General features: G+C 38.2%; 1 protein-coding gene across 8 annotated transcripts in view; it reads right to left on the bottom strand.

Annotated features, from left to right (window-relative positions):
* Nucleotides 1-12,528, bottom strand: part of LOC130907290 (disheveled-associated activator of morphogenesis 1-like) — a 100,134-nt gene that overhangs the window by 43,181 nt on the left and 44,425 nt on the right. For 6 of the 8 annotated variants that reach the window (XM_057822179.1, XM_057822180.1, XM_057822182.1 and 3 more), the window contains one exon: nucleotides 3,613-3,899. In XM_057822179.1, coding sequence (XP_057678162.1) covers nucleotides 3,613-3,798 — 186 coding nt within the window. In that variant the 5' untranslated portion in view covers nucleotides 3,799-3,899. Of the gene's footprint in view, nucleotides 1-3,612; nucleotides 3,900-9,527; nucleotides 10,126-12,528 lie in introns of those variants that run through there. The other 2 variants (XM_057822186.1, XM_057822178.1) reach the window with 2 other exon arrangements.

Below are 12,528 nucleotides of genomic sequence, written 5' to 3'. Positions count from 1 at the left end.
TCTACTGTCATTTAAATCTTTCTATGCTGTCCTCACTCCGAAGCGTCTACTTTTTCAAAAGCTAGACAGCTAGTGAACGACGCCTTAATAATCAGACTTCTTCCTTTTTCATCTGATTTATTAATAAAATAGCCTCAAACCATTGTCCTCTTTAGACCGTCATAAAACTACAAAAAAAAAGTACACAAGCATTGCATTAGCAACAACGTTAGCTTAGCACGCTATACAGGTTCACTAAACAAACAAAAAGCGTCTCATACAAAAAATAGAACATTTCGCATACTAACATAATACGTACATTCTTTACAACAACCATACTTACGGACAAGTCTTGTCCAAGGATCATATAAGCACAACATTACAACGTAGGCTTCAGCCCGAGACGTCGTGCAGCCATATGAACTGGCAAGAAAGAAAATAAACCATGTCGCAAAGCGACCACAAGAGTTCGCTGTTGTGCTGCAGCACAAAAAGCCTTGCTGTAAAACTTACCAAAAGGCAGAATACTGTCTGAGCGGGACATGTGCGTCAATTGCGTCAAATATTTTAACGTGATTAATTAAAAAAATTAATTACCGCGCGTTAACGCGATAATTTTGACAGCCCTAATATATTATTTTAAATAAGATCTAAAGGTTTTTTGAGTGAAAGCAGTGAATTTGTCTTTTTTTTTTTAATTCTAGTTACATCTGAGATGCAATTGTTGGCTGTTTTCAACAATGTACATCGAAAATAAAGACATTGATTGACTGAAAATGGTTGAAGATCAGATGAAATGTCTTGTTTTCTCATGTATATTTATAATTGCTCTTCACCTGAAAATATATTTGTTTTATCCGATTACTCGATTAATCGATAGAATTTTCAGTCGATTACTAAAATATTCGATAGCTGCAGCCCTAGTACCCACAGTTTAGCAATGACCCGGAAACAGTAGTCACCAATGTTTGGCGGGGTGGGGAGCAGATTTAAATCAAGATTTAGGAAGATTTTAGATTTAAAAAAAAAAAAAAAAGGTTCGCTAGGAAGGATCTCTACATCAGAGCCTTCCTGAGAACTACAGCTTTAAGATGGCGACTGTTTACTAACGCATGTAGTCCTGAAAACATGTTGCCAATGCAGCCGTGTCTGTCATTTGCATCTAGTTCTATAATATGTGATATCTACCATATCATGTGGGCGTAATTTGTAGGCTATGGCTACAGTCAGGTATTATTGGAGCCACCTAGCATCGCGTTTGCAACGGCGTCTTCCCCACTCCTGCTCTGCTGTCTCGTCTCCGTCAGTCCGTCTCTCTCAGACTTTTTTCATTCAACCAACTTAGTAACTGCGTTGCCAAGATGAGAAAATTAATTAATTAGATTACTCATTACTGAAAAAAATAACGCCGTTAGTAACGCCGTTATATTCTAACGCCGTTATTAACAACACTGGTCGTTTTGTACATAAGTGTACATACACTATGTGTGTTACAGCTTTACAAATTGTCAAAAGTGAAGTAAAAAGCATCAAAAAGCACCGTTGCCTTGTTTGCTGTCTGTCAAGCTGAACAACTTCATGTTTAGTAAGGACAGAACACGTCATGTTAAGAAAGTAAAAACAAATAAGATACTGTGAGGTAGAATAAGGTAGTGTTAAAGCGACGACCAAAAAAAAAAAAAAAGGCTGGGGACAAAATGGCGAATGACACTCGCATAACTCATAAGTCAAAAGTATGTTGCAACCTGAAGACTACCTGTATTTATCTAATGAGTGTTCCACTTGCCCCTCATAATCAACGTGGTTTGAAGAAGAAGAGAAAACAATTGCTATCAGCCTCAAATATTGGCTCATAAAATGGTCTTTAGACATTGGCAATTTGCTGAATTATTTTTTCTATATAAGTATTTAGTCAACCACTAATTGTGCAAGTTCTCCCACTTGAAAATATTAGAGAGTCCTGTAATTGTCAACATGGGTAAACCTCAACCATGAGAGACAGAATGTGGAAAAACAACCAAGAAAATCACATTGTTTGATTTTTAAAAGAAATTTTTTTGCAAATCATGGTGGAAAATAAGTATTTGGTCAATACCAAAAGTTCATCTCAATACTTTGTTATGTACCCTACTCTTCACAAGCATTTCACACACTGTTGCTGGTGTTTTGGCCCATTCCTCCATGCAGATCTCCTCTACAGCAGTGATGTTTTGGGGCTGTCGTTGGGCAACACTTACTTTCAACTCCCTCCACAGATTTTCTGTGGGGTTGAGATCTGGAGACTGGCTAGGCCACTCCAGGACCTTGAAATGCTTCTTACGAAGCCACTCCTTTGTTGCCCTGGCTGTGTGTTTGGGATCATTGTCATGCTGAAAGACCCAGCCATGTCTCATCTTCAATGCCCCTGCTGATGGAAGTAGATTTTCACTCAAAATCTCTCGATACATTGCTCCATTCATTCTTTCCTTTACACAGATCAGTCATCCTGGTCCCTTTGCAGGAAAACAGCCCCAAAGCATGATTTTTCCACCCCCATGCTTCACAGTGGGTATGGTGTTCTTCGGATGCAATTCAGTATTCTTTCTCCTCCAAACACGAGAACCTGTGTTTCTACCAAAAAGTTCTATTTTGGTTTCATCTGACCATAACACATTCTCCCAGTCCTCTTCTGGAACATCCAAATGCTTTGTAGCGAACCGCAGACGTGCCTGGACGTGTACTTTCTTCAGCAGGGGGACACGTCTGGCAGTGCAGGATTTGAGTCCCTGGCGGCTCTATGTAGGTCATTCACTAGGTCCCCTCGTGTGATTCTGGGATTTTTGCTCACCGATCTTGTTATCATTTTGACACCACGGGAGATCTTGCATGACGCCCCAGATCGAGGGAGATTATCAGTGGTCTTGTATGTCTTCCAAGTTGATTTCTTGACACCAACCGTTTTACCTATTGCTGATTCATTCTTCCCAGTCTGGTGCAGGTCTACAATTTTGTCTCTGGTGTCCTTCGACAGCTCTTTGGTCTTGGCCATAGTGGAGTTTGGAGTATGACTGACTGAGATTGTGGACAGGTGTCTTTTATACCGATAATGAGTTAAAACAGGTGCCATTAATACAGGTAACGAGTGGAGTTACACCTCTATGACAGCCAGAAATCTTGCTTGTCTGTAGGTGAGCAAATACTTATTTTCCACTCTAATTTGGAAATAAATTATTTAAAAATCAAACAATGTGATTTTCTGTTTTTTTTTTTTCACATTCTGTCTCTCATGGTTGAGGTTTACCCATGTTGACAATTACAGGCCTCTCTAATCTTTTCAAGTAGGAAAACTTCCACAATTGGTGGTTGACTAAATACCTATTTACCCCACTGTAGTTTTTTTTAATTGGTATTGCATCAGCCTTTGAAAATTTCACATCGGTATGCCTATAATTTTCACTATGCTACGATAAAACAGCAAGGCTAGGGCTAACGCTGACAACTGTTAACTAGCTAGCTAAGTCTCAGTAAAGTGGATTTTTTTTGGGAGTCGTTTTTAGTAATTGGAGTGACCTGGATTTTGAAGTGAAGAATTTTTATGCTTTCAGACTAGTTGTAATTCTTTAAAAATCAGAATGAAAATACACGCTAGCTTACCACCAACTCCGAAAACATCCCGTCCAGTTCGTCATAACCTGGCATGGGCAGCGCCGGCTCCATGGCCTGCAGGGCAAAGTCCTCCCGCAGCCGGTAGGTGATCTCTGGGTGGTCGCTGTTGTTGAAGCAGCAGAAGAAGAAAGAGAGGCCGCCGCCGCCACGGCCGCCACGCTTCCGGGGAGCCATGGCGCTCCCTGGCGGGCCGGGCCGGTCCGGTAGTGTTGCGGAGGCTCCTTTCGGGGGGCCTCGTCACGGCCACCTCAGCGCTCTGCCTCCGTCAGAAAGCTCTGTGAATGAAACACATTTAAAGGGAATGAGAGGAGCCGCTCTGATTGGCTGTGAATGAAATCAGCTAGCTTTTCTTTGTTATTTTGTTCCCAATTCTATATCTAACGTGAACCAATCCAGAAACTAAACCACAATACACACCCAGTCGTAATTTTCAGTGTACCATTACACCCCTCGCAATTATACATTTATGCAGTTTTCACCTTAGTAACCGCCCACCCCGAGGGCAACCGTAACCACGGTGTTAATACACCCTCGGAATCAAAGTTCTTCACGTTGCTGGGGGTCAGTCATGACAGATGAAATTACAACATTGACACAATAAGACTCCGCGAGTGCCTCGTTTGAAATTGAAACCGCAATTTTCTTTTCTTTCCATTCAGACGTGACTCTCCTTTTTTAGAGCAGCGATTACACGGGTGTGTTTTGGGTCGGAGAACAAAAAGGACTTCCTGCAAAGCCTCAGACGATGAGTAAGCCCGCGCTCGTTCAGTTTTCAATCCTCCCGATTGTCTTCCGCGTCTCGGACTTTCCCTTCCTGAGGCGAGAGGGAGGATTTGTCTCGTTAGCAACTGTCTTGGCGCAGTCTTAAGGGTGAAATACGGCGCGGAGATCCGCCGTCATGGATGAGCAACCTCGTGAACGTTGATAGCTGAGTGTTTTTTATTGCCAGGTGAAGATGAAACAGCTGAGGTAGTTGCTGGATGATCGCCAAAAAGGGAAAAAATAATAAAGAGGATTTATGTCGCCGGGTAAATTGAGACATCAGCAGTGTAAAATTGCAACAAGCGTACGCCGAAGTTCGATTTATCATTTAAACAGACTATATGGGATTTTTTAAGTGTTGGTTGATAGTAGCTTTGCATGTAATTGAATGTTTGTTTTCTTTTTTAATAAAAAGTGACATTTGAAAACGCTCATTGTCCTACAATTTTCATCCAAATCACATCATTTATACATCAAAATATTGAGGACACAAAAGGTCTATACAGTTGTTTTTTTTTTTTTTTTAAAACGTAAGATTAGGCCAAAATTTGCAAAAAACAAACAAACCCATTCTAATGGGCAAAATTTCATTTCCAATGGCCCCATTCGCCAATCACCTCAATAGCACAGAAACTTCTATTCATTCCATTCACTCCTATTTATTTCCAACCCAGGTGTCTACAGAAATTGACCGTGGAACGCCTCAAAATCAGCAGGAAGCGACCCTGACATGCTTTAAAATCAACCGGAAATGAACCTGAAATGGCCCCATATCAACAGGAAGTGACCCAATATAAACAGGAAGTCTGAGATGCCTCAAAAATCAACAGGAAGTGAACTCGAAATGCCCTAAAATAAAACAGAAATGACCTCAAAATGCCCCCATATTATCAGGAAGTGACCCTGAAATCCTCCCCATGTCCACCAGGGTCGTTTTTTTTTTAATGAAGTAAAACTAAAAAGGTAAATATATTCTTATATAAAGGGGGGAAATTATATATATATATATTTTTTTAAATGTATTTTATTAATAACAACAAAAAAGGGGAATATCGCTCTCTATTTTAATGAAACAACAAAAAATGTTTATTAATTTAAAACTCTTGTCAATTTACTTCACATAAAATGCCGGATTTGTCACCTTTTTGACACCTGTGCTTAAATTAAACTTCAATAAATACACAAAATAAAAAATACACTCACTTTTGTCCACCGGTGTCTCTAAAATCCACCAAAACTAAAACAAAGTTACCAAGTGTTGCTTCAAGTCCAAATAGTCTGATTTTGACCCTGTCAATTATCAAAATTGTTTTATTTTTCCATGTTTATTTATTCATAATAAAAATGACAGGAAATATTGTTTTTTTAATGAACTAAAAAGGTAAATTCTTATTTTTTTTAATTGTGATTTTCTAATTGCACTAGATTTTTTTAAATTAAAAATGTAAATATTATATACTAGTATATTTTAATATATTTTATTAAGAATAACAAAAAAGAGAAATACACTCTATTATTTAAAAAAAAAAAAGTTTATCTACTTCACAATTTACTTCACATAAAATGCTGGATTTGTCACCTTTTTGACACCTGTGCTTTAAACTAAAATTAAGAAATAAAATTGAAAAACACAGTACTGAATTCCTTAAGGCAAAATACTACCACTTTTGTCCACCGGTGTCGCTAAAATCACCTAAAACTGAAAAGTTACCAAGTGACGCTTTAAGTCCAAATAGTGTTTTTGACCCTGTCATTTATCTTTTTTTTTTTTTTTTTTTTCCATGTTTATTTATTATAATAAAAAAAAATAGAAAAATACAGTAAATATCCTAGTTTTTTAATTTGTTTAATTAGTTTTACTATTTTTTTATTGTGATTTTCTAACTGCCACAGATTTTTTTTTTGAAATATGAAAAAAGGGGAAAAATAAATATTCTGTTTACATAAACATATATAAATACTATGATTTTAAAACAGCATTAAAAAATGGTTATTTTGAATGGGAAAAAACATCCAATGTCAATTTACTTCACATAAAATGCCAGATCTGTCGCCTTTTTGACACCTGTGCTTTAATCGAATTTAAAAAATTAATCACAGTATTCTAAGTTGGCATGATCAAAATTAACATGCTGCATGTAACAGGGTTGCAAATATGAACAAACATGTTAGCTTCTTCTCAAAAGTAGCAGCAAGCCATTTAACTAGCTTATAATGCTGACCAAGGGAACAATCTTCTAAAATCACCCTCAGCTGTAGTGTTTCATTTTTCATCCAACATTTATTTCTTTTGAAATTTGGATGTTAACAAAATCACCGACATTGAACATGTAAATCCGCCCTTGAACAATGATCTATTTTACACAAAGCCAAATTGTGCCGACGATTCCTTTAAACAACCGTCTTTTTGTCACCAACAAACCATTCATTTCTGAGGAAACCGTCAAACATAAAACACTAACGACCCGACCGGTTTTGTCGCTCCGGGGCTTCATTTGAATCTTTGCGGCGACGCTAGCGAGCCGAGAGGGCGCGCGTGGAAGCGTCTGTTTATTTTGACACATCCTCGACGAGCGGAGGCCTCGGCGGGCGGCAGCTGCTCGGCCTCACGCTCGCCACCCGTCGGAGCGTGAAAGCGCCTCTTTGACCATATTAGTCCACGAAAGTGCCCGTCTTTTCCATTAGCTAAGAGCCGGCTGTCAACTCTTAGAGCGTGAGACGGGGACACCGCTGATCCCTGCGATGAGGTTCTGCGGTTGTTAACCTGCGAGCGCTCTGATGTTGTCTGTCAGACGGTCAAGATTGCCTGCAATCGGGCCTGTCGGGACTTGAGAGCATTCCGAGCATAGCCAGGTGAACCCTGAACTAGAAAGCGTGGGGCTTCCAGTTAGGGATGTCCCCAATCCGATCACATGATCATAAATCGAGGTCGGTTGCGTCATTTAAAAAAAACCAAAAAACTAAGATCCGGTCCTATTTTGACAGATTTTGCATGCCTTTGATGTTGCTTTTATATTCCTAAGAAACAGCAGGCGTGGTCATAAGCGTTTTTGTCCTTTCTACATACTATGGTCAAACAAGTTTACAGTAGACCGACAAAGTACCGTAATTTTCAGATTATACTAGTAAACTGCCACCCACCAGATTAAACACGAAAACGGCATTTGTTCATAGATAAGACGCACTGGACTATAAGACGCAGCTGTCATCACTGTATTATGGGATATTTACACCAAAAGATAACACTTTGACAGTGGCATCCCAAGACTGTCATAAGAACAAATGAACCACCATGAAGCTTTGAACCAATTGGCTGCAAAGCTTCATTGCTTCAAGAAGCTTCATTTGGCCATCACTTCTCCCTTGTTGGAGACAGTCAACCTCTGCTGCCACCTGCTGTCAAAACCTTTGTCATCCAACATGCCCCCAAGCATGCATTGCAGCGCTACAGATGTAAATAACAGTAAAACTTCATGTTCTGTGCTAATTATTTCTTCAGTTACTGTTACAGTTTCATTAATTGCTAGTTATGGTATTTGGTAACACTATTTGACAGTGGCGCCATAAGACGGTCATTAAACATAATTAATTAAACATAATTATGGCATGACACTGTCATGTGCATTATTCAATGCTTATAACATGTCATTTAGTGTGATCCTGGAAATGATCTCACTTTTGAATAGATGTAAAAGAGCCAAACTGGACATAAATGAAGTGACATAATTTGCCGGATGACAATTAATGACATCTGTCATTAGCATTCAGTAATGTCCATGATAGTGCCGTGTCCTAATTATGATTCTCTTAAGACAGACAAACTTATGACGCTGCTGTGAAATAAAGTGTTACCTATTAACTCAAATCAACAAATAAGATGCACTGGACTATAAATCGCAGGATTCAAAATGGGGGGAAAAGTAGCAGCTTATTTAGAAAATTACAGTATTTATATACCATCGAACACAAAAAGGGTTTGACTTTGGAGGATATCTCTTTATGAGGTTAGGTATTGCACCCATCATCTTATCAAAACTATATACATACAATCAAGTTTCTCAAACTAAAACATCTCTATACAAATTGAAAAGATTGTGAAAAAAATAACATTGATCCATCCATCATCTCCTGCTTCATCCGGGGTCAGGTCGCGGGGGCAGCAGATTTAGCAGGTAAGTCCAGACTTCCCTCTCCCCAGCCTCTAAACCAATTTTTTGACTGATTTTTGACATAGGTGTTTCGGCTGTCATTTTGTCTTGAGTCGACCCCCCCCCCCCTTTTTTTTTTTTTTTTGTTGAGTAACAGTGCCGCACTTTTCACTTTATTTTCTTAATATGATGTAAAAAGTTTTTGGGATTTTTTTTTTTAATTAAGAAAGCTTTTAGAGGTACTTAAAGGTTAATTTCGACTTGCATGGAAATCCGGGTTACATTGCCAGCACAGGAACAGAAGTCATTCGTAAACCGAGGACTACCTGTAGTTAGCCTCACAAAGAGATATCCTCTAAACGCTTATATATGTACATATATTTTTTTTCACTATTTTGCACTGTTGGTCCACTATATATAACCTATTTTCGGCCTTGACCATAGTATGTATAAAGGACAAAAAAATCTATGACCGTACCTGCGTTTTCTGTTGAATTATCAAATATAAAACAATTCAGTCTTACCCTAACAAGTTGAATAAACATAATAAAGCTTCAAAACTGTTCATTTAGCATGTTTGGTTGTCAATAGGACATCAAATTTACAAATTTTGACAAAAACGTTTAAACATTTAAAAAATATTGATTATAATTGTCAGTAAAGAAATCAACAGTTTGGACATGAAGGTTATGGTGTCCTGAAAAAAGGGACCCAACCACACCATTGCAAACAACTTTTTCTTTGAAATATAAAGGCAACATCAAAGGCATGCAAAAATCGGGACAAAATAGGCCCCGACCTTAAAGTGCTAAGCTCCATTCAGAACTTATGCGTACGCTCGTCTCAGTTTTGTGTTCACACTGACGTTTACGTCGACAAAAATTAAAGTCCGCATTACTTCAAACAAAGTCCGGTTCAAGTAACGTAAATATTATATTGGTACAATATCCTGAAGGGAAAAGACGAAATGAAAAGAAGATTCCAAACACGCACCTTGAAGCCAGGCAAACGACAAGTCTTGACGCAGGAGACGACGACGGGACGACTTTGTCTTTGAACTTTTTAATACTGCCGAAATCTGCTGTTGCCGGTCTCGCTTCCACCTCAGCCGGCTTCATCTGCCTGACCAACATGGAAGCATGCTCCTTTGAACTTCTTACTTAAAAGCATGTTCCTTCCTCCTCTACGACTCATCACGTGTCGTGACATTCAATCTAATATGCCCAAATCACTTTTGTGTTGATAAAAACCTCATGTTTGTAACAGTCTCAATTTGTGAAACCAAACAATTTCCGGTTCACGTAACATTGACTTCAATCTCATAATATTACGATTCTAATCATTTAATTTTATGAAATACGACTTCTAGGGGTGTAACGGTACACAAAAATCTCGGTTCGGTACGTACCTCGGTTTTGAGGTCACGGTTCGGTTCATTTTCGGTACAGTAAGAAAACAAAATGCAAAATATAATTGTGCTAGTTGTTTATTACACACTTTTGTGCTTTTAACAATAGGAACATTAGCCTATACAAAGCTAGCATTCTGTTAAAAAAGTAGCGGGTATTTAAAGATAATAATCCAACAACAATTTGCCTTTCAGACCCCGCATATTGGTCAGCTTTCTTTCTGAAAGAAGGAAAAAAGAAGTCCTGTGCTAAAGAGAAAAGCAATCCCAATGACAAAGATTTTAACATGTATTTTACAAATGAAATGGCTCAATGAATCATTATTTCTTCTTATGAACGGTTTTCAAAAGCTTTATTGGTGGATCTTCTCAAGTTAAAGCGCCACACAGAAATGAATAAATTTAATTGTGTAAGCAGGATCTGCATATTATTCTTATTATTTAATTACAGGTGTTTTAGCTCATTTCAATTTATTTAAATGGGCTATTATTTATTTTATATTTTACAAATGTGATGTACTATTCATTTATATTGTATATTCTATGTTGTATAACTTTAGTTCCTATGTGAATATTAGTTCCTACTTGTTTAGTTGTGGTAGGAGGGTTTGGTATTGAACACGGGGCCGTGTTGGTTATTATTATAGCAGAGAAGACAGCAGTAAATCAACAAAGACAAGTCAACTGTGCCCCGATCTACCACTCAAGAGATCTGATGGACTCAAAAGTGGGTTACGATGAAAGATGTCCCGATCGATCGGGATCCCGATCACGTCATTTTCAAAGTATCGGAATCGGCAAAAAAAAATCGGACATGCCTTTTTTTTATATATATTTTTTAATTAAATCGTTTTCTAATTGTATTTAACGTTGCAGCCAAAATGTCTTACACTTATCCAGAGTATTTAGTTTTGGCTTAAAGTAGGGCTATCAAATTTATCATGTTAACGGTGGTAATTAATTTTTTAAAAAATTAATCGCGTTAAAATATTTAACGTAATTAACGCACGCGCTGCACGACCCACTCACGCATTGTGGCGTTCAATCTATAATGGCGCCGTTTTACCTATATATAGAGCTAAAAGGCAGCGTAAGATGAGTAGAGTGAATTTTGGCAGTCTTTGGAGCCTTTTTTTAAATGGCTAAAGCCTTATAATCCCTCTCTCAACAATTAGAAATATCGTGGGAAGCAATGTGGGGAAGAAAGGTAGTAGTTGATCTTTTTCTTAACACCCTATGTTATTTCCCAACGCAGAGAAGATATATCAATTGGTGCCACTACGCACAGTCAATTACAAGTCTTTCTATCCGTGGATCCCTCTCACAGAAAGAATGTTAATAATGTAAATGCCGTCTTAGGATTTATTGTCATAATAAACAAATACAGTACTTATGTACTGTATGTTGAATGTACATATTCGTCCGAGTTTTATTCATTTTTTTCTTAATGCATTGGCAAAATGTATATGTTATCGGGAATGATTGGAATTGAATCGGGAGCAAAAAAAAAAAAAAAAAAAAAAAAGCAATCGGATCGGGAAATATCGGGATCGCCAGATACTCAAACTAAAACGATCGGGATCGGATCGGGAGCAAAAAAACATGATCAGAACAACCCTAGTTACGATTGCATATTAGTTTGAAAATCGACCGGATCCACCGTATTTTTACACAAGTGACTTCCGGTCTGCCGGAGCCTAGCTAGTAGTATTGACGTAGGAAGGCCGCGTCTCACGTCAAATAATAAACTCTGCCGTTCTTTTCTCGTGCGTCGCGTTGAGCCGCTTCTGGGACGCATCTAACACACGGCCGCACTGCGACTGGTGTGCATTGGCTGATTGACTTTAACGCGCGCGTTTCACTGCGTTCTCGCGGCGGCCACGTTGTCACGCCGTTGACGTTTCTGGGTTATACGGTCCTACTGAGTTGATCCTCATTATAGTAGAGAAGACGGAGTAAATATAATCTACAAAAAGAAACTAACCCGATCGACTCACAGCCTCGAAAAGTAAGGGTTACATTCCGTCAGAAACTCCTTTTGGTATAATAATAATTACTTACACAATGCTCATGGGTGCTGAAACCTATAAAATCAGTCACACCCAAGCGCCAGCAGAGGGCGGCAAAACTCTGAAAAACACAACAAGTACACTTTTCACTGTGCTCTCATTTTAATCTGTTTGAGCGGGGCATTTGTGCGTTAATTGTGTCAAATATTAACGGGATAAATAAAAATAAAAAAATTACCGCCCGTTAACGCGATAATTCTGACAACCCTAGTTTTTATGCATTCGTAATTTAGTTTATAGGTATATTTAGCTGTTTTTTGTGGGAACGTGTGTTTAAACAATTTGCTAAGAGTATTGTAAGCAAAAAAAATAAAATAAATAATAGTTAGCATTTTATAGCATTTAAGCTAGCGGACGTTTGCAATGCAAGTTAGCCAATTGTTCTTTTGTTGTACTTAATCTTCATTTATTTTCTTTATGCCATTTGAGGGCTAAGCACAGGTGTTTTAATTTATTTTTAAATATAAGTGCAATTCCGCATAGTTTGAGGAAACACTCGGAAATTTTATTTTGTGTT

This window comes from Corythoichthys intestinalis, chromosome 19 (genome assembly GCF_030265065.1).
Source record: "Corythoichthys intestinalis isolate RoL2023-P3 chromosome 19, ASM3026506v1, whole genome shotgun sequence".
In the NCBI taxonomy this organism is placed as follows: domain Eukaryota; kingdom Metazoa; phylum Chordata; class Actinopteri; order Syngnathiformes; family Syngnathidae; genus Corythoichthys; species Corythoichthys intestinalis.
This window is presented reverse-complemented; position numbering and strand designations above follow the sequence as displayed.